This window comes from Macrobrachium rosenbergii, chromosome 29 (genome assembly GCF_040412425.1).
Source record: "Macrobrachium rosenbergii isolate ZJJX-2024 chromosome 29, ASM4041242v1, whole genome shotgun sequence".
Taxonomy (NCBI): Eukaryota; Metazoa; Arthropoda; class Malacostraca; order Decapoda; family Palaemonidae; genus Macrobrachium; species Macrobrachium rosenbergii.
The window spans coordinates 14,243,478-14,266,567 of NC_089769.1; the positions used below are offsets into that span (position 1 = coordinate 14,243,478).

General features: G+C 35.3%; 1 protein-coding gene across 1 annotated transcript in view; it reads right to left on the reverse strand.

Annotated features, from left to right (window-relative positions):
- Positions 1 to 19,341: 19,341 nt before the first annotated feature.
- LOC136854613 (rap guanine nucleotide exchange factor 6-like) overlaps positions 19,342 to 23,090 on the reverse strand; it is a 420,706-nt gene continuing 416,957 nt past the window's right edge. Inside the window, exon 4 of the mRNA XM_067131135.1 lies at positions 19,342 to 19,429. Coding sequence (XP_066987236.1) covers positions 19,342 to 19,429 — 88 coding nt within the window. The remainder of the gene's footprint in view (positions 19,430 to 23,090) is intronic.

The window sequence follows — 23,090 nt, forward strand, 5'->3', positions numbered from 1 at the left end:
TTTCTAGAATCAGCTGATGTTTCTTAGCACTTAGCACCTCTTAGCAAAATGGGAACAAAAATATTTAAATTAACATCTAAACTAAATTCATACCTGAAGAAAAAAATAATGAAAAAATGTACAACAATCACTGCTGCTCCTAAGTCTGCAAAGACTCGAGTCGAGGAAAAGCCACGGTCATCCTTATTTCACTGCGCATTTCCCGTATTACTCACTTTCTTCATTTCCGGTACACAATGAGCAAGATGCCTTAGGTTCAAAGGTTCCCATTGCCACTATGCTATGATGAGTCAGCCTCGACAGTTCATTATTATGGCGATTATCACTGACTCTTATATTTCTCATCATGCCAGAGAGTTATTAACACGCACACACGTACGCGTGTTTGTGAAATCATTACTGTTATTCTTAATGTTGCCGTTGTTATTTATATTCGAAGTGTTACCTGTTGTTTTTCTTTTGTTACAGACAGGACCGTCGCTCGAAACTAAGAACTGGAAAATGCCGAAACTTCAGTAAATCAAATCCGATACGCTGTAAGAGCAGCAAGCAGCAGCAAGCTGGTTTATTCACTTATCTACGTACAAACAGTGATGGGTGAGGCTAATATGACTCAGGTTCTGAGAACTGACGAAGCAAAGGCAACTTTTATCTCTGAATGAGATCAAATCATTTTGAAAATTCATGAGTGATTGAAGAGTCGGTTCACATAAAAGCTTTATGATATAACCACAAGGACTAGGAATTCGGCAAAAAAAAAAAAAAAAAAAAAAAGAAAAAATTTGACCAACCGATTTCACTCCCAAATCTCGTCATGTTTAAAGTTCAGAAATCTGATTTCTCCTAAGTTTTGAAGGGCATTCAAACTGCATCCCTCGAGGGAACAAGTATGTTTGTCCGTCTCGATCTCTTCGCATAATAAGAAAATAAAAGGGGATGGTCAGTCACCGAGATTTTAAATACACTTGAAAGAAGTCGACGCAACAGAAATTAATTACTTTGATTGATCACCATGAAACTAATTTGGAATTTCATTAATATATGCTTCAACATTCAGTTTGGTGGTTAAACAAGAATATACTAACGACTCCATTCTTTCTTGATGGTTATTTTTTATTTTTTCATTTCTGCGAATCCGAGACCTTTCGGGGAAACGTCGTTGATGTAAAAAATACAAAGTAATTATTTTCATTATTATCGTTCATCAGATATATTTGATAGCGGGAAGTTAAGCCTCACAGGAGATGGCGACCACAAAAGAAATATTGAGAACATGAATTCTTTGAAAAAGGATTACGAAGAACACTTGACACGCTATTTATATATAAAAAAATAAATATTAGGAACAGAAAACAAAAGAAAAGACAAATGATCTCAGATTAGCTGAACTAATCAAGATGTCAGTGGAAGAAATCCCCTCTGAAGAATAACTAGACAGCATTTTCTCGACGTTTCCGAGAGTCAGGGGAAATTGTGAATGTCGGAATCAGTCGATTTAATCCGTTTTCTTCATCATTGACTTTTTGGAAATAGAACTTCTCTTGCATATCTCAGTGTTCAAAAAAAAGTTAATCAGGTTCTTTACCTCATGTAAGACGAAACAACAGGAGTTATTATTTCATCTCTCCTCTAGCTTAGATGACCAATTGTGCTGTCACACCATTATTTCAATCGATCAATTTTCTCTTCCAAAAGCGAAGGAAGTAGAATTGGACATTCGTGCCACCTTACTTTCCCTACGATAAAAAATGACAAAAATATCAGATTTCGGATACGATACCGATAACTCCTATACTCCTATATTACCACTAAAATTGAGTTAAAGATAAAGTTTAGAACCTCATCTCTATCAGGCTTAAGACTTGACCTCGGCCGATATCAAGGAAGGAAAGGCTTTCCTCCCAAATCCCTTTCCTAAACGGAAGTCAGTCCCTTCTTTGTTCAAAGGGATTCTATAAAAAGCCAATTATTTCCACGCAATATGCGGACTATCCAAAGGTTTATTTCGTTTGCTCAAAAGAAAATAAAATCCCATCTAGTCTTCGGGGTGTTCATAATTACTCTCTCTCTCTCTCTCTCTCTCGACGAGGTAGTCCCTTACCCTAATCATAATTATCATTTCTACTTTCATTTTCTTTAATACTGTTTCACATTTTTTTGGTAATTACAAGAAAAAAAAGTGAAAAGAGACCTATAGATAGATAAATGGATAAAATTACAGAGCAAATATATATATATATATATATATATATATATATATATATATATATATATATATATATATATATATATATATATATATATATATATATATATATATATATATATATATATATAGAGAGAGAGAGAGAGAGAGAGAGAGAGAGAGAGACATATTACGATTACGCCTCACAGCCCGGTAGGTAAGGCAAGGGTTAAAGTAACGCCAAGGGAGCAAGGTTGCTCTCTCATCCATTAATTACTAACGCTATTACTGGCTACCCCCAACCCTCTGAATTATGCAGACTCCATTATCTCACCTCAGTGCTGATGCTGCCGCTGATGTTCCTCGCCTCTGCTGCCGACGGTGCAACAACCACCTGCCGCTTCCCACGGCTCTCTCTCTCTCTCTCTCTCTCTCTCTCTCTCTCTCTCTCTCTCTCTCTATGGTTTTGGTAAGGTGCCAATGGGAATAAGGTGCTTGGCTTTCCTCAATTTATTTGCATGGGTAAATGGGTGAAGTAGGGCCAGTTTGTATAAAAAAAAAAATGAGGGGAAGAAATATAAGGAATGATGACCTCCATAAGTAAATTGATGAGGTCAGATAAAGTTGGAAAACACTGAATATTATATATATATATATATATATATATATATATATATATATATATATATATATATAAATATATATATATATATATATATATATATATATATATATATATATATATATATATATATATATATATATATATATATAGAGAGAGAGAGAGAGAGAGAGAGAGAGAGAGAGAGAGAGAGAGAGAGAGAGAGAGAGAGAGAGAGAGAGAGAGAGAGAGGGGGGGGGGGATTTAAGGAATGATTCTCTCGATAAGTGAATTGATGAGGTCAGATAAAGTCGGAAAACACCAAATTGGGAGAAAATTAATGTAAGGAATAAAAGGAATTTTGAGATTTTACACGGAATTGTGTGAAGTCTGTTAATGATTAATAAAAAAAAACGGTATAAGATTATTTACGAATAGTAATTGACGAAAAAGAATGCTGATAAAATATAAAGCACAAAAGAATTAAGAACATAAGTATACACAAATGCAATATGAGCCATTATCAGAACGAAAACGAAAAACAAATACGAATTTGATTAGTTAAAGGGGAAAATGGAAAATAAAATGTAGCAAAAATGACAATAAGAATACACATGATTGAGCCTTGCATATTCCACAACATAAAGAGATAAAATAATAAGAGAACTCCGAAGAAAAAGAAAATAACGGCGAACATTACTCGTCTCGTTCAGTCCGGCCAATCCCCAAGCAAAGTTAATATAGAAGCATGGGATAATGTTTCCGTCTTTTCCCCGATAACGTAATATCTTCGGTAAGCAGAAGGAAAGTTAGAGACTGGAGCACTTCTGCAATAAACCAATAAATGAAAGATGAAAAAGGCATACTTATATCACTTTTCAATGCTTTTTCTTGAGCCACTGCGGCATTTCACCATATTCCACCCATCGCATGAAACAATTGGAGACGTTTCCAAACGCCGCTGAAAAATATACAGAGAAATTCTATATATAGTGATAAAACGAAACACTGGGAGGCATTTCCAAACCCAGTCACAGCTGATGCCGCCTAATAATAACCTACATGAGGGGGGGACGGACAAAAAAATTAACCTTTATGCATGTATAAAAATATCTGAATTCTATGTATTGCAGTTGCAATTTCCGATGAAAAATCCACTGGTCTTTTTTTTTTTATTGCTGGAACACCTGAGTCTTCCAACAAAAAAGATGGAAATATATAAATCATCTCCTTTAAGAGGGGATCAGGACATTCATGACCAATTTCCAATACGAAAGGTGTCAACATTTTGTGTGCATGATCATGTCAACGTATATATATGTGTATATATGTATTTATATATACATACAGTATATACTTATATATACTCATATGTATACACACATACATACATATATATGTGTGTGTGTGAGAGAGAGAGCTGTAGGTTTTGGGTTAAGTAATTCCCAATGTAAGGTGGATTCGATACTGAGGGGTATTTGTGGCTTAATAGTTGCAAAATATATATGTATATAAATATAAATATATACATAATGGTAAAAACTCCTACCTTAAACAACTTTACTAATAAAAAACGTGAAGAATGATAATGTAAACTTATTTTAATCAATATTAGTTTTAAAAGAGCATGTTATTATAATTTCACGATTTTCACGGATAATATCAATCATGCAATAAAAATAAGAACATTTTTAGACATGCATACTCAAACGCTAATACACCCACATACACACACACACACATATATATATATATATATATATATATATATATATATATATATATGTTTTTATATACATATATGTGTGTATATATGTATGTATATATATACATATATATGTGTGAGAATTTTTGTGAAATTAGCTGTTCTTGCAGTACCACTTCTTATTCATTAATAATAATATAAAAATAAAATATGGAACAGAGAAAGTCAGGTGTATTAGTGCAGAAACGATTAACTTCTCACACCATGTGATTATAAAGAGAACGTCCTAACTGTCACCAGATTAATGCTTTAAAATTTTACTCTCCAACTTGACGTTAAAAAAAGTTTTTTTTTTCTTTTAAGAATATTCAAAGAATTGCATAACGCCGACACGCATCCCATGTAATCACTAGTGCGTATTATGACCTTTCAATAATGGCTTGGGGGAAAGGAATACTAAATGTTGATAAGAGTTCCTCAAAGGGAATGATGTTTTAAAATACAATGAACTTTTCATTACATACTCTATACAAATTCTTAGACTAATGTGATCAATGGCCTTTTTTCTGTTTCACGATGATGTTTCCTTTATTTCCCTTTTTGTCCAAACACATGATTCTTGTACATATGCAAATAAAGCTCGGACGATCAAATTTTCATTGTTAGTCTGTCAGCATATACAGTATATACATATATATACATATATATATATACATATATTCATAGATATATATATTTATAAATATTTTATATTTATTATTTTTCATATTTCCTAGATATATGAAAAAGATTTTTTAGCGACCTCAAACATTAGTGATATCCCAGACCAGAACGCAGTTTAATTTTCTTACGTGTAGTCGATAAGGCATGAGAGAATCCCACTGATCTTATCTCGACAGGCCTCAAGTGGAGGTAACAAAGGAGATGAGATAGCTAGGGAAAAGTAAACTAAATCAAGTACGCCAACTCTTGTCTTGAACAGCAGGCGAGAGGGTTATTTTCATTTTTTATTATCTTTTTATTGCTACAGAACTTACTACTGTGGGATTCTTGCCAAATCTTAATTCACCCCCTTGTACTTGATGAAGTTTTATGGCAGGTTTTATGATGCCTAATAATGCTTATCTTGTAAAAGACTCTTCATGGTTGATTTCATACTTTTAAAATATTGCTATCACTTAAGACTTCTTAGTTAATCTTTATACGATAATAATAATAATAATAATAATAATAATAATAATAATTAATCTTTATACGATAATAATAATAATAATAATAATAATAATAATAATATATAATAATAATAATAAAATGTAAAGCATGTGTGTGTTTGCATGTTCCAGCATAACTCTAAATGCATTGAGCAATGCACTGGAGTTACATCCAAAAGAATACTGAAAAGACATCGGGGATGGGGGTGGGGTGAGAAACGGGGCTGACTGTAAAATAACTCTAAATTTATCGACAGATATTAGTGTCAGTGGGGAGGGGGTTAAGAATGGCCAGGGGGATGGGAAGGGGTGACGTAAAAATAACCGAAAACGACAGATATTAGTGTCTAATCCAGGGGTTCTGAACCTAGGGTGCATGTACCCCTAGTGGTATATTTGTACTTTTCAGGAGGTACACTGGATCTGAGAGAATAGCCAGTACTGCACAATGTCGTGCCTTTTTAGTTTTCTGTCGGAGAAAATGATTGAGATGGCTTTGTCTGTCCGTCTGCACTTTTTCCGTCCGCCCTCAGATCTTAAAAATTACTAAGGCTAGAGGGCTGCCAATTGGTATGCTGATCATCCACCCTCCAATCATCAAACATACCAAATTGCAGCCCTTTAGCCTTAGTAGCTTTTATTTTATTTAAGGTTAAAGTTAGTCATGATATTATGTCTGGAAATGCTACAGGACAGGCCAACACTGGGCTGTGGCTGAAAGTTTCATTAGCCACAGTTCATACAGCATTATATGCTATACAGAAAATCTGATTGCGCTGAAGAAACTTTGGCGCATTTTTTACTTGTTTTTTTAATTTCATCATTTTAGTAAGCAAAGCTTTTACTCAAGTTATATTAATAGTAGGGTGAATATCATTTGTTTTTCATTATTATGGAACTTCCCACGGCTGTAATATGTACCTGTACCAGGGCCTGAAAAGATGCAGTCTACACAAACAGATTTCATAATAAAATTATGTCACAATATCAATTTCAAATTTTTAGGGGATACACAGGAATCTATAAAAATGACCAAGAGGTACAAAAGAACAAAAAGGTTGGGAACCCCTGTTCTAATCTAAAGTTTTCAAGGTTGCTGAGATGAATAGTCACACTCCTGATGCCCTTTAAGTCCAAGTTCAGCTCTGATAGGAAGGGGGTGAGAATGGGTGAAAAATAAAATGTAAAAAATGACAGACATTAGTGTCTAATCCAAAGTTTTTGTGGTCGCTGAGATGAATAGTCACACTCTCGATGCCCTTTAAGTCCAAGTTCAGCCCCGATCAGAATGGAGGGTGAGAAGGGGTGAAATATAAAATATCAAAAATGCTGGGCAATGTAAATGAAGCAACTGTCTTAACAGGGAAGGGAGAGAGAGAGAGAGAGAGAGAGAGAGAGAGAGAGAGAGAGAGAGAGAGAGAGAGAGAGGAGAGGAGGGGGAGGAGGAGGAGGAGGAGGAGGAGGAGGAGGAGGAGGAGGAGGAGGAGGGAGGAGGAGGAGGAGGGGAGGAGGAGGAGGAGGAGGAGGAGGAGGAGGAGGAGGGAGGATATATATATATATATATATATATATATATATATATATATATATATATATATATATATATATATATATATATATATATATATATATATATAAAAGCCATTTGCCTTGAAGAGGGTAGAGGGGTGGCACCTGAGAAAAAATCGATATAAGTCTATTCCAAATCCATACTTTTACTACTGATTCATGGATGAACCCTTAAGAGACAACTTTCACAACTTCAGCCACTTCATAACCCTGCACAGAGGGCTTATCAGCAATACATCAAACTTCCCCACATACAACGCGCCATTCACCTTTACATTACATGTACTATCCCTGGATATCAGGGCCCTTTTTTTCAATATTTTCTTCAGCCCAGCTATCCGGCTGGTCAATAAATGCCAATAGTTTGGGGCATGACCAAGGCAGAGGATTACCTAGTGGAGGGCTGTGTACCCCTTGGGGGATGACTCGGCACATAAATGGCAGGTGATCAATCCATTTGCAGTACAGTACAGTACAGCTAGAAAATGCTATAAAGGCAGACAGTGCGACACTTTTCGTTATTCAGCACTCAATATGGTGAAAAGGAGTTGGAGAGGTTGGACAGCAGATAAAGTGATAAATAAAGTAAATGATATAAAGCCAACAAAGTCATTTCATATTTAGTACTTTTTTTACTATGAAATGGCGCATGTCTTAGAGGACAAAATATCTACTGCCTCTACTCTTCATTAAACAGCATTGCATTCATCAAGCTGATTCTGTTCTCCCAGGGTCAAAGTGGCAGACTAATAACTTCCTTCAATATTTTCCTCTTACATTTTACATTTTGGCTTCGGGACAAGCTAAGTGATGGCAAAGGGATGCTGTCCCACTGTTTGAGTCTCGTAGTCAACAGATGCATAACACTAAAAAATAACACCTTGAATCATTTGTCTTAAAAACTTCGATTACATTGGGAATGATTTTTAATTAACACACAACCTACCCAAGATAACCTCGATACCAAACATGATATTAAAAAATAATGTTTTCAATGTGTTTTCATAAGAAGAAAAGACAAACACATACGATTAATGTTCTTGAAAATAAGAAAAATAGAAAATAAAATACAAACACTGCGAATACATCATTAAAAACTAAGAGAGTTTCCCATCTGGAACTCGAAAGCGATAAAAAAAGACACAGTTCAAATAGATTTATTACAACACGACCGAATTACTAATCTCAACCTCCCTTACTTATGCAATTCCACGGCTCAGTTACCCGCAACAAAGCGTCGCTGGGAAAGCGTGTCATGGAACGCATGTACTGGAAGGTATGCATGATGTGACACTTTATTTTTATTTCTTTTCTTCCTATTTAAGTGGTAGGTTCAAATCCCGATACAACGCTTCCTCTCTGAATTCTCAGGCTGATATTAAATTTTTTCTCTCTCTCTCTCTCACCTGTTCATTTCCGATACGACGTTTTCTAGAGCATTTAACAGCAGGCTAAAATTAGCAACACTTATATCGTTATTTCGCTTTCTCCCTAATTCTCTCGCCGGTTCATTACAAATGCAGCGCTTTCTAAAGCATTCATTTTAACACTAATGTAAGCGATATTTATAAAATCTATCATCATTGTACTCTCGATATAACATTTGATCAACAGTATCCTGCTAACAATAACAACATTTATATTTATGAAGTCCGTTTCCCTCTATCTACCAATACTACTGTTTATTTATATATTTCTCATCAGTTCAGTAAGCGAAGCAGAGTTTTTGTACTAATTATTCTGAGACTAATTTTAGTGACTTAAATTCTTAATGGTTAGTTCACTGGTTAGTTCCTTTCTACACTAATTTTACCTCAGTAAATCTATGTACCTATATGCGTGTAGAATAGTAGATATATATATATATATATATATATATATATATATATATATATATATATATATATATATATATATATATATATCTAGAGCAGTTTTATTTACCAGCATACCAGCAATCTTCTCCCATTTCATAAGAATGATTTAGAATAATTAACACCAGAAATAAAACCCACCGAAAAGAAAGCAAACCGCTGGAAAGCTGAAGGTTCCATTCACCGGATCTAGATCAGAGCCACCATCAAAACCACAGCATTTGGTCTATGGGCCATAAACGCCCTCCAAAGTAATTTGCAAAAATTGCGTGAATAGTTTGCTATCAGTATTTCTGTTAAAATACAGACGGGAATCATTGGACGTACCAGATTAACATAATCTGTGGGAGTAGCCCTTGACTTATACCTGCATATATTGTGGCTGTCCCAAGTAAGAAATACCATTACCAGCGTCACGGATGATAAAATAATTCATCAAAATAAGATACATTAAGATAGAAGATATTTACATCAGGAAAAAAAGGTGACCATTCAAAACAGAGATGGTCAGTTATACATTGTGTGAGAATGAAATGGGCGAGGCTGCCCAAACATAAATTTGTCACTACAAGAAATACTTGAGTACTTTCCTCTGTAAACGACAGCATAAACTTGCCTTTTAAAGGGACAGATAAAATTACTCTGAAACTAAAAGAAAGGCAGAATAAAACATACATTCTAGATTGTAAGAAAGAAGATATAAATGACTGAAGGAGCTTGCTGACTCTTCAGTTCGCGAATTCCTCACATGTTTGAACACTAAATCTAACATGTCCAATGAGGCCAAGAACGCATACATGGGTCTCTCTTGAGCAATGACTGTAGCGATATCTACAACAAAAAAATCAGCAAAAATCCAAAAATTATGAACTGTAAAAAAGACCGGAACGATGAACACATTTTTAATGTAAAGAGAGGTAATGATTTGTGTCCGTAGACATGGTGAATGATTTATGTCAGAAAATATGTTGGTAAAAAGAAAGAAAGAAAAAAAAAAAGGAATGACATACTTCATAAGAAATGACAGGATGAAGCTGCTTGACGTGTAAAGAGAGGTGCTACTGGAGAGCAAAACAAAATAAATTAACGGGGCCTACAAAAGACCGATGGACTACGAAAAGACAGTGGGAATGAAGGCTGGTGAAGTGTGAACAGAGGTGGTGCTGGTGTTGGTGGCACTCGATCGTTAGGTCAAGGCAGGATGGCATTCATTGGTGGTGCCATCGACGCCACAATTGCAATATCCGGTCCCTGACCACGATGCTGCGCTTCACACACCCACATAAACACTCACGAACATACGTACAAACACGCTCAGACACACCTGTACTTGTATTGGACTGCCTTTTAAAATATCAATACATGTAGTAATACATACTATAGTTATATGTAGTCTTTAGAATGTATGTATACATTCTTACAGGTATGGTTGATGTTTGTATATAAACTGCCGAAATAAAGGTAAAAACATGCATTTACATATCGGTATAAGTATACAAGCACCTCTCTCTTTCTCTCTCTCATTATGTTCATTTGCATAAAATACCCACAAAATCAATATATATATATATATATATATATATATATATATATATATATATATATATATATATAAATGGATGTTTGTGTGTGTTACAGCATAACTCTGAAATGCATTGAGGAGGAATTTCAACCAAACTTGGTATACATATGACTTACTATCTTGAAAAAATGCTGTGGGGATAAGACATCACTAGCACCAAAGGGGACCAAATGGGGTGGGGGTGGGGAAGGCTTCCCTGAAACGGGGCTGGTTCTGCCCATAGACTTAGTAACTAAATAAACTCCACGAATTTATCATACCACATTTCGGTGTACATATGACTGACTATCTGGAAAAGAATACTGTATGGAGTGGCGGGGTGGCGTTAAGGGAGGGGGTGGTGACAAGTAAAAATAACTGAAAACAACAGATATTAGTCTAATCCACAGTTTTCGAGGTCGCTGAGATGAATGGTAACACTCCTGATGCCCTTTAAAGCCCAACTTCAGCCCCAATAGGAAGGTGGGGTGAGAAGGGGTGAAAAATAAAATGTCAAAACTGACATATATTAGTGTCTAATCTGTAGTCTTCGGGGTCGCTGAGATGAATAGTCACATTCCCGATGCCTGTTAAGTCCAAGTTCAGCCCTAATAGGAATGGAGGGTGAGAAGGGGTGAAATATAAAATGTCAAAAATGCTGGCCAATGTAACTGAAGCAACTACTTAACAGAAAATGGAGAGAGAGAGAGAGAGAGAGAGAGAGAGAGAGAGAGAGAGAGAGAGAGAGAGAGAGAGAGAGTTTATCGGTTGTCATTTAGAGTTTTCCCATGCCAGGCCAGGTTGGTCAGCTATTATATACAGTATATATATATATATATATATATATATATATATATATATATATATATATATATATATATATAGTGTGTGTGTGTGTGTGCGTACATTACCGTATTTGTTTCCCTTCTACACCTTTTTCTTAAAAATCTAGAAAAGAAGAGACGCTTCACACTTATATAATGATCAACATATGCAATATTCTGATGACTGACCTAAAGCTTGTATATTCATACAATGGAAGACATTTTTGGCATTGGAGTTCAAGTGCACATTTAAACACAGTGAAAGAGAGTGAGAAACTACGGTTCCGATGAAGAGCAAAAACAAATAGGAAATGAATAATCACATTTCAAAAAAGTGAAAGAAATAGGGAAGAATCAGGAGCTTCAAGAATTTTTTTTTATTTACAAAAACAGTACATCACCAGAGAGTAAAGTAAATCCTCCGGATAACTCTATGTAAAACACAGCAAAGAACAAAAAAATTCCCAAAGAACAGCCGAGGATTTAAAGAGTCACTGATGTTAAGCTTTCTACAGAGGAGAACTTCAAGAAAAGCCAGGATTTAAAAATCACTGATTCTGTGCATTCAACTGAAAATAATGGCTGCACTCTATTGAGGAAATTGCAAAGAAAATCTGAGGTTTTAAAAAGTTATTGATGCTACGCATTCTACTGAGGAAATCACGCAATGACCTAAATACACCAAGGAATTGAGCTAAAATAAGACTAATTTAAATGGCTCAAGAGAAACCTGAAAGGATTAACAAAACATTATTTCCGCAAATTTATTTGCAAAACGAAGTACCGAAGGCGTAGTTGACAATATCTTCACTTGAACATAAACATAAATAAATAGCCTTCAAAAATGTGAAAAAGATAACCTCTCCTTATTTAAAACTTGAGCAACGAATAATATAGCAGCTGGGATAGTATTACCAAACCAAAAACTGTTCTTCAGAGAGAGAGAGAGAGAGAGAGAGAGAGAGAGAGAGAGAGAGAGAGAGAGAGAGAGAGAGAGAGAGAGAGAGAGAAAATATGAATATCTTGATTTTCCCAAGATTTGTTTTTGTCTTTCATTCTCATTCCAAGATCCATTTCTATTCTACTCTTTCATAAATAAAAAAAAAATATCGAACATCTTTGAAAAATTTTCATTTGCATTAACGAATACCTAATAGCTGCCAAACAAACTTCTCAAAATCATTCCCGACCAAAGCATTAATTTTCAAGAAGTAAGCGATTCCGTTCACGTGTATGCAGAGAGACATGTCTGCGTTTGCGTTCATATATCAGCAAGCATTCACATGCATGCTTGCGATTATGTCGATCTTTGCATTTTTATGTCAGTACACTCTCAATCAGCGGTATATCGAAGGTAGAGGAGAATAACTTTAAAATGTTACTCAGGGCTGATTCCCCAACAGAATGTAGAATGGAAGTCTAAATTGATTAGGAAGAAAAAGACACAACGAACCATTTCAGTTGTTTACTTACTGATAATATAATTTTATGTTTTTAAGCAACTCTGAATAAATTTAGTCAACTTTTTCTTTTCTGCTGTTTTTAAGGAAATGTAATTCATACTTTTTCCTTATTTTTTCCGGGAGTATTTTAGTATATATATCCAGAACGTGCAATTCACAATGATACTAAAAACTAAAGGTTTACTTTGACGTTGTTTCAGTAAAAAAACTCTTTGAAGATGCTATCGACTTTAAAATAAGAGAGAGAGAGAGAGAGAGAGAGAGAGAGAGAGAGAGAGAGAGAGAGAGAGAGAGAGAGATATGATTTAGTTTTTTGTAGTTTACGCTTCACTGTGACGGAACAAATATCACGATGTTTTTACCGTCGGCCTAGACACAAGACCCGGAACGCGACTCTGCATTCCTTCACCGGATTGAGAGCATTTAATGCCATCAGCTGTGGCAGGTCTATAGTGGAACACTTTGGAGCCTAGATCCCTTCCGATGCTTAAGCTCACATTCCACATGATGGTATTGTCACGTTCAAGTACTATCAGGTTTAAGACTCGAATTTATAACACACACATACACATATTTATTTATATATATACAAACATATATGTATATATATGCTTAAAAATTACAGTATAAAATAGATGCACGTGACTTCAGTGTGGATTCGCCTATATATATATATATATATATATATATATATATATATATATATATATATATATATATATATATATATATATATATATATATATATATATATATATATATATATACACACACACACACACACGTGTGTTGGCGTGTGCGCGCTCGCTGTAATGCAAAATAAAAAAAATTTAGGTACCCATCTAAATTTTGAAAATCGAAATGTTTTAGGAATTCGGGATTAATGGAAGAAAATTAATTTCTTAAGATGCAATGAGCTATCACCTTGAATAAAAAAAATATGAACACAAATAGTGTAATGGGTTAAGCATTAATCTCAGCCCTTTAACAAGCGTTGAATAAAATCATATTTAAAGGGACTGGGAGTTTATTTATCCCTTCCCAATTCCAAGGCTTTCAGAGGAAAGTGTATTTATAAATACAAGGCAATTTGGCTAGTACAATATACCGAAGTCATGAGAGCGACTTATAGAAGTCTATAAGCATACGTTTGTCAATAAATAATATATTTTGATACTTGGGCTGCTTAAATTATTAGGGCTGTGATTACAAAACCGGTGTTGTCCATAAGTTAGATTTGATTACACTCGTTTCATCAACTACTCTTTTACTTTCTCAATAAACGTCATTAAAAAAAAAGGGAATTTATTTAATGTTAGTCATGAAAATCACTACTTTTAAAATAAAGAAAAACTAATGTGTTTGGCGAAAAATTTATCTGAACCAGTTTAAACTGAATACGGTTGCCAATAGAGGCATTTTCAATTTTGGACCCATGATAACTTTTATGAAATCACATCACTTCATGCTTAGCTACTGAAATCACTAGCCAGTTTACGTTAACAAACGAACATCACAGAATTTAGCGCAGTTCCTATATTACGGTTCAACAAGCTATCGGCAATGACTAGGCAGCTAAATGCATCGTGTTGCAGCGGGTAAGCAGACTGTGAAATACGTATGCTGACAAGTGTCCATCGCAGGCAACCACGGGTTATCGCTGCAGCAGAACTCATTCGGGCATAAAGTATTGACAAGGTGTTCCCGTTACTGTTTAATTATGCGTTTGAATAATATCGAAAACTTTCGAAAACAGCCAATTCAAATACGTTAAACTGCATGATATCTTCGTTATCCAGTTCTAAAAACAGCGAACAAATGTATTATTTAAAATATTATTGTTATATCTGATGCATCAGTAATATAATTTTTTTCTCGAATATTTCTGGCTCTTACGAAGCTTACAAGTTATGAGCAATGTGGTAAGCTTTGATGAAAAGATCTTCAGTGGATATCTGTAAAACGATCCTTTATTTAAAGCCTCTTTGGAAGAGACTGCATACATTCTTAGTTTACAAAACAGTTGTTAAAAGTGACGGCAAGGTACAGCTAACAGTGGCAACTTATAAAAAGTTAAGCAATATCTTTTCATCACATATATACAACTTCCAATTAGTAATTCACTGGTAAATCCCACTAAGCACACGATGTCATCTTTAAATGAATCACCATATAACAGTTTCAATAGATATTTTTGTGGCAACTTCAAATATACCATTAAAGGGCAACTTAACATTACTCGACAGAAATCTCCAATTGATACCTGAATATAAATATCCAATCAATACTTGAATAACGTTCCAAACTTGAACAATTTGGTGGCGACCTCCTACTGATACCTAAGTGGAAGCTACAATTCGTAACTGACAGGTAATCCCCAGCTGGTTGACATCCATTAAGTGCAGACTAACTGGAGATGCCAGTTGTTGCCAGTCACTTAAAGCACAAGGCCCATAAATAACATCCTCTCTCAAGAGGGACACAAACATGGATGATAACTAACGCGTGGTCTCAAGGACGACAGACAAGGGTTACATGTGTAAGAGTGGATTAGAAAAGGTTTTCACCCATAAGTATTAATCTAAAATAGTACAAATATAAATAGTAATCTATTACTCATATTGCTTCCCCACAGCCCCAATGCATCTGGAAAGAAGGGAAAATTGTTAAATTTCAAGAGTTCAATTGGACAAACCCATGTGACAATTTTCAGACAAGTAGTGTCGTCTTTGTAAGCGCAAACCTATCTTAACTTATTACAATACCCGTTCAACCACACATCTGTTTTGTTTGTATTTTAACGTTCGATAGAAACCCAATATAGTTAAAACAAAAACAGTATGAAATGATTGATACATACTACAAACATGACGCCAACATTGTAAAAAAAAAAAAAGTCTTTTAAACAAGAAAAGAAGTTGCGAGTGGGTCTGAACCATTTGTAGGCTTTCTTCTGAATTTATCTTCGTTCTGCTCCTTGCTTATTTGTATACTATAGAGATCCTGCCTTATTTTCCTGAGTGACTTAGTCTGTTCTATTCCGATTTAGCCAACCTGCAACAGCTTCCGTGTTCAGGACTATATAACAGTATGCGAACAGACATTAAGCAACATACAAGTCATATCACGCGTATCACCCGGCAAGCAACAAAATCCCATTATTTCCTCTCCCCTTCCAAACTCTGAAATGATCTCCTTTCTTGTTTTTCATTATTTCTATAACGTTCCCTCTTTAAGCAGGAGGGTTTACTTCTTTCTTTGAGGGTACATCCCATTCTACTTTTGATTTTTCTTTTCCCTATCATAAAATTATTTTCATAACCTCTGCTGTCGTGTATGTGTCATCATCTTATTGTTATTACTATTATTCAACGTCAGACGTGAGTATCATCCGGAGGGGTTATCACTCCATTTTTTTCTTTTTATATGAATGTAAATGTACTTTATACACACATTATATATATATATATATATATATATATATATATATATATATATGTACATGCAGTTAGCTCGAAGTGCATTTACTTCGATGTTAAAGCCCAGTACTTATGACACAGGGGTTGTTCCACTACGTAACTCAACCCTTTTGGCACTCTGTATACGTATCTTTTACTGATGCCGCGCCTCTCACAGGATGGGAGGGAGTGTCCAATAAACCAGCCTCTCGCGAGGCACGATGTCAGGTCTGGGCTAGATAAGAGTACCAGGATGCCCGTCCGTCCCTTCAGCTCTTGAATACAAAACAAGGCAGGAGTGAGACAGGCAAAGCTGAGTTCACTGTTTTTATGAAGCTTTCCCTTACACTGAATGCGTTTACTGTACAGCATTTAATGGACCCGCAGTGTGGGGCTACCAGAATGTCAATAAAAGGACTTTGAGATGTTGTTTATCATTAACTTTAAACACGTACAAACACTTTCTTCTCAGAGAGAGAGAGAGAGAGAGAGAGAGAGAGAGAGAGAGAGAGAGAGAGAGAGAGAGAGAGAGTTTTACACACTCACAATATACAAAATATATTTGTGGAGAGAGAGAGAGAGAGAGAGAGAGAGAGAGAGAGAGAGAGAGAGAGAGAGAGAGAGACGATTTTACACACTCACAATATACAAAATATACAGAGAGAGAGAGAGAGAGAGAGAGAGAGAGAGAGAGAGAGAGAGAGAGAGAGAGAGACGATGTTTACACACTCACAATATACAAAATATACTTGTGGAGAGAGAGAGAGAGAGAGAGAGAGAGAGAGAGAGAGAGAGAGAGAGAGAGAGAGAGAGAGAGAGAGAGAGAGAGAGAGAGAGAGAGAGAGAGACGATGTTTACACACTCACAATATACAAAATATATTTGTGGAGAGAGAGAGAGAGAGAGAGAGAGAGAGAGAGAGAGAGAGAGAGAGAGAGATGATGTTTACACACTCACAATATACAAAATATACTTGTGGAGAGAGAGAGAGAGAGAGAGAGAGAGAGAGGGGAGAGAGAGAGAGAGAGAGAGAGAGAGGAAATACAAAATTAAAGTGAAAAACTTTGAGACAAACCAGGTCTTTACCCTCCCCTTGGAGCCCTTACGGGTCCTTTATGGCCGCTAATGCATTAAAGTGGGAAAAAGGCCTGCATTATTTCGCCAACTCCGTAAGGATTTTACTTCTTTGTGTTATAATAATAATAATAATAATAATAATAATAATAATAATAATAATAATAATAATAATAATAATAATATTATTATTATTATTATTATTATTATTATTATTATTATTATTATTATTACTATCTGCAACACAAAGCTACAAACAAATGCAGGGAAACAAAATAAAAATTACAGAAGAACGTAAAATGGGAACAGTGGCTTCCCAGTGTTATAAATATCTTTACACAGGATCCTTCTTGACGCCCCCAAAAAAAAAAACCATGTCTGTCTGTTACACTTAAAATGGCATATTATGCGGCAGCCGGACCTAAAATATATCTAATTAACCTTAACCACACCATACACCGTGCAAAGGGTTGAATAGCTTGAGTGTTTAGGACTAAGACATTTAAATTAGGTTCAACAGAAAGTTGAAGAATACCTCTGAAATACAAGCAAGCCAAGTCACTGTTGGCCGAATTTATCAAAATACAGTTATACTGATTGTCTGCTTCAGACTAAAGCCTCTTTCAGAGAAAAAAAAAAATAAAGAGCTGACTTTACATTTCACCGCAAAAGCTGGTCAATTTTTAGTTTGTTAGAGCCGGCAGGTTTTATTCGACCATAATTTTCAAGAGGTTATTTCGGTCTGGGCTGAATTTAAGAGGCACCTCTCTTTGGCTAAATATTACGAAGCTTCACCGATATCACAGTTCTACTATTGTGTCTGCTTTCACTGTTCCATCAGAGAACCAAGGTGTTTCTAGACTTAACCCTTTAATACTTATGAGACCAAAAAGGCATTGCATCTCATGCTTGTTAGACACTAAGTAACAGTAGCATTCAATAAAAAAAGATGTATACCTTGCAACTGTACTCTGTACCAGCAAGAATATTAATATTGGAGAGTACGAGAAATTATTATTTTGGTTTACTTGAATGTCTACATCACTTAGCAACTAAAAAGAGGGGACTAAAATTTGTCTTTCAGAAGTCCCATAAATAAGGTGTGGGCATCTAACGACTTTTGAAGTACCTATGACTTTTTTTCTTAGACTTTAGTCTGCACTGCAATATGAAATGAAACATCTAGAAGCAAATTACGAGGCATTACCTTAGAAATAACAGTTTCTACTGTTTACGGTACTGAAAGGAAAATTATGTTATTTTGAAGAAGAAAAACACAAGCAATGTAAACCTAAAGTACAAACAGTAAGTCCAGGTTGTAGCCGTACAAGCCTTCACAGACATCCACTTATTACACACTTCCCCTCCGGCTCACATTTTGATGGCATTTTTTAACCAGAGCAAAAATATTCTAACACCGCCGCAGATAACAGCCCTTCGCCCGACTTTATCTACCAACATCTCCCACGATTCGGGGGAAAATGTCAGACAAGCTAAAAGAGTGAGAACCCCTATAATGCTGTACTGAGAGAGAGAGAGAGAGAGAGAGAGAGAGAGAGAGAGAGAGAGAGAGAGAGAGAGAGAGAGAGAGAGAGAGAGACAAATTCCCTAAATATTTAAGAAAATAACATGCACCTATTAAAAACAATGAGTAATTTTATTTTTCAGATTGAAATCACCCGATGATGAGTTAATTTCATACATATACATCTGAAGAAATTCCGTGTAAGATGCAGATAATACAAAAGGAACAAAACCATAAATTTGACAGAAACACAGTTTTGAAAATAATTTACTCAGCTGCAAAAAGAAAAACTTACCTTGATCTCGGAAGATACATGGATCCATCGATGAACACGGAGCCTGAGAGAAGGATATACCAACACGTAGCCAGTTCACCCCGGCTGAAAGAAAAAAGAAATAATAATAATAATAATAATAATAATAATAATAATAATAATAATAATAATAATAATAATAATAATAATTTCAGCGAACATCTGCTTCCCATTAATTCACTGGTACATTTATCATCTAACTACCTAAATAAGGATGGTAACTCAAAACATACAGACGTATAATGTCATCTAGTAATACAGGGTAAGTTTAACAAGGCCTTTCCTATAATCCAAGGAGATCCAGGTTTTACAACAAAATATCATGCACCATGATGCTAAACACTGTTTATATTCATAATGTCGCCATGGACCTGACAAAGCCATGTTTGCAAGTTCGTCAACCGCTGACCTGGAAAAAGCTGCTTTTAAGAGCAGTGGTTACTGGGTTAGGGGGCGTGACGCTCACAACCTCATCCCTTATGAAAATGTGTTGAAAAGAAATAAATGGATAACATCTGGAGACACCCTCTCTTAAGAATAAAGGCTGAGAGCTGACTGCAAGGGGAAAACAAAAACACAAAAATCTCTAATGGTTTCAATCGCTCATTGCCAGCGAGAGTTCCCCAATCAAAATCGCCCTGCCTGCCAAACAAGGAACACCTTTGGGCTCTCGTTTCGTCAAGACAAAAATATGCATCCTAATAAGCCTGCTTCTGTTCCTCAAGGATGTGGCGACCCGTCAGGGTTGCAATTAAGCTGCTCGAAAGTCATCAATGAGCCACTTCTTCTTTCAAGGGAAGCTCGAGAGAAGAGACACCACTGAGGACACCATTCATCACATTTAGGAACAACGTCGAGTGAATGTCCTCGAGTGTCCTAGGCAGAAAGTGAAGGGTGTCTAAAGGATTCAGACTACTGTTAATTTAGCAAGGCTTCAAAATTACAAAACCCAGTCTAAAAAGAACCGCTGTATAAACGATGTTTCCAAGAATTATAAACAAACATTTTATATACTGTATATGAGTGTGCACACACACACACACACACACACACACATATATATATATATATATATATATATATATATATATATATATATATACAAACACAATCTATATATTTGTATATATATATATATATATAATATATATATATATATATATATATATATATATATATATATATATATATATATATATATATATATATATATATATATATATATATATATATAGAGAGAGAGAGAGAGAGAGAGAGATACAATTTACATTCCTATATCTATCAGTACATCTTTTTGTTCAACTATACCCATCACAGCGGTCATTTCCATACCCATCTACCCCTTTCATCTGCTATGCCATTAACCAACCACTCTAGAGACCTTCCTCTCTTCACTTTTGAGACTTCCATATCACACACCTCTTCCCAACCAAGCCTCTTCTATTCCCTATATAAATATCAAAAGCAAGCTGATCTATTTTTCAGTGACCTCATCTCCCAGCCATCTCGTCGTTTCTCAACTTTCCGACCACCCAACTTCACATACTCTAGTAAAAAAAAAAAAAAAAAAAAAAAAATTCATCGCAGGTGACACTTTTTCTTTTGTTTAAAATTAACATTCACTTCCAGAATGTGAATACTACAGACAGAAAGTGAACGTCTTTCTAAGAGAAGGAAGATGGCATTGCATGCTAACGTCTATAAAGCTGAAAGTAAATGGCAGTCATGGAGGAATGATGAATGCCTGAAAGGATGATACAGTAACGGAGGCTGACGACTTCCATGCATACCTGAGGTAAAACGAAATATGTGCACCGTAGCGTAACCGATTCAAGGAAGTCGCTAAGAGCTCTTCAAAAGCTTTGGAATAAAAGAAGTGTTGAAAGAGCCAGAACTTGAAATGTTTGAGTTATTTTTGATGACAAGGTTTTTTTTTATTGAAGTTGACGATGAATTAAAAACTGCTGAGTCTAATGAATAAATAGCAGATCAAACGAAGATTCGTTAAACGAATTAGCAGAAGCGTTCTGGGCAAATATGGAGGGGGTTACGTTAACATGCATTAAGCATAAAACACTGGCTGGCAATGGGGTGATGGAAACTTGGGCAGGGTTGAATTGATTGGTTAGAAGTGATAAATGAAAGGGCCCGGCCATCCTGGATGCAAGAGATGGCGTCCAAGATGCACATGAAACGCGCAACATTTGTAAATGTAGAAGACTTGCTGCCAACGAATCTTCTGTGTATTTATATGAATGGTCTTGGAATTTTTAGCTTTTAAGGAGATTCATTTCTTTTTGGACAGGAAGGGGATGAAGAAATGATATTAACTGCCGTCTTGTTTTCCTTCTACGTCACTTCTAAATTTAAACGACTAAAACTAAACGATCAAACCAAATAATCATAAAATGAAATTAAAATCATTATAAAAAAGAAATAAAAATAATTAAATGTTTAAGAAACTTCTTCGAAGCTCATACCCTTGAAAGTGCTCTCTTAATCTACAAGTGGACACAAGGAAAAAATTATAAAATCAATGCAGCATAATGAAAAAAAAAAAAAATAAATAAATAATGCGAAGTAAAACCAGTTATCATGCCACTCTCCACTCCTGGCCACGTGTGTGTGCAGCTAACAACCTGCAGAGCTAACCTGTTGATTTTAAAATCGATAAGCGTCAATGCTCATTCATAATTTACTCTGCAGACATGGGTCTCCCTTCCGCCCAAAACTCGCATCTATAAATAGGGAAAACTCAATAATGCATTGGGAGGAAAACTGCATCGAAACTAACCACAGTAGCTTTTCACATTTAAGACACGAACGATGGATTTAGTTCGAAAGTTTAACACTACAGTTTGAAAATAATGGCGAGGAAAAAGTGAAAATTATGCGCACGCCAACACTGATGTATACCCAAAATATATATGATATGACTGGGGGTTTGCGTTCACACTGTAATTTTATGAATGTGCATATAAACATGTGCCAGAACTCATAAAAATACTATTTTTAACATTCTAAAAAAAAAAGTATTGGAAATACGATGAATGCTAGCAAATTGTTTGAAGAACGTCATAACTGACTTCTGTGAAAAAAAGCTGCGATCCAAACAAATTTTTTTGCACATAAATGTTAGAAATTATATCACGTCCAACTATACATAGAACTAGGTAGAAGTTACCACGACTAAAAAAAATGAAAAGAAATGCAACTATTTAAACACTGACACTATAAAGGCCAAATTGATTTATGATGTCTTGCTTAACAGGAAAATTATGTTACCTGTGTGAAATACTCCTTAGAAAGGATATATGTTGACGATGTTCTACTCTCTCTCTCTCTCTCTCTCTCTCTCTCTCTCTCCTGAAGGACATGATATATATCAGCTGATTTTTCAGCCTTGAATCTTCCGCTTAGTAAAAAAGAAAAAAAAAGAAAAAACTTTTGTGACGTCGTAACATTTAAAAATCTGCGCATGTTTTGATCGGCCAATAAGTCCAGAATACACGAAGTGCAAGAAAACAACAAGAGCAGCTTTCGAAACCAAAAATTAAATCAGTTTTGCAAACCGGCCATCTCATAACGTGTGATTCCTGGGAAACACAAAGTACGATTTACCGAGAACGATGACGTCAGCAACACATGATGTTTTCACCTGCGGGTTCATAAGTCAGAATCAGTCAGACTGGGAAAAATATCATTCTGGTAAATGTTCGCTTTAGGA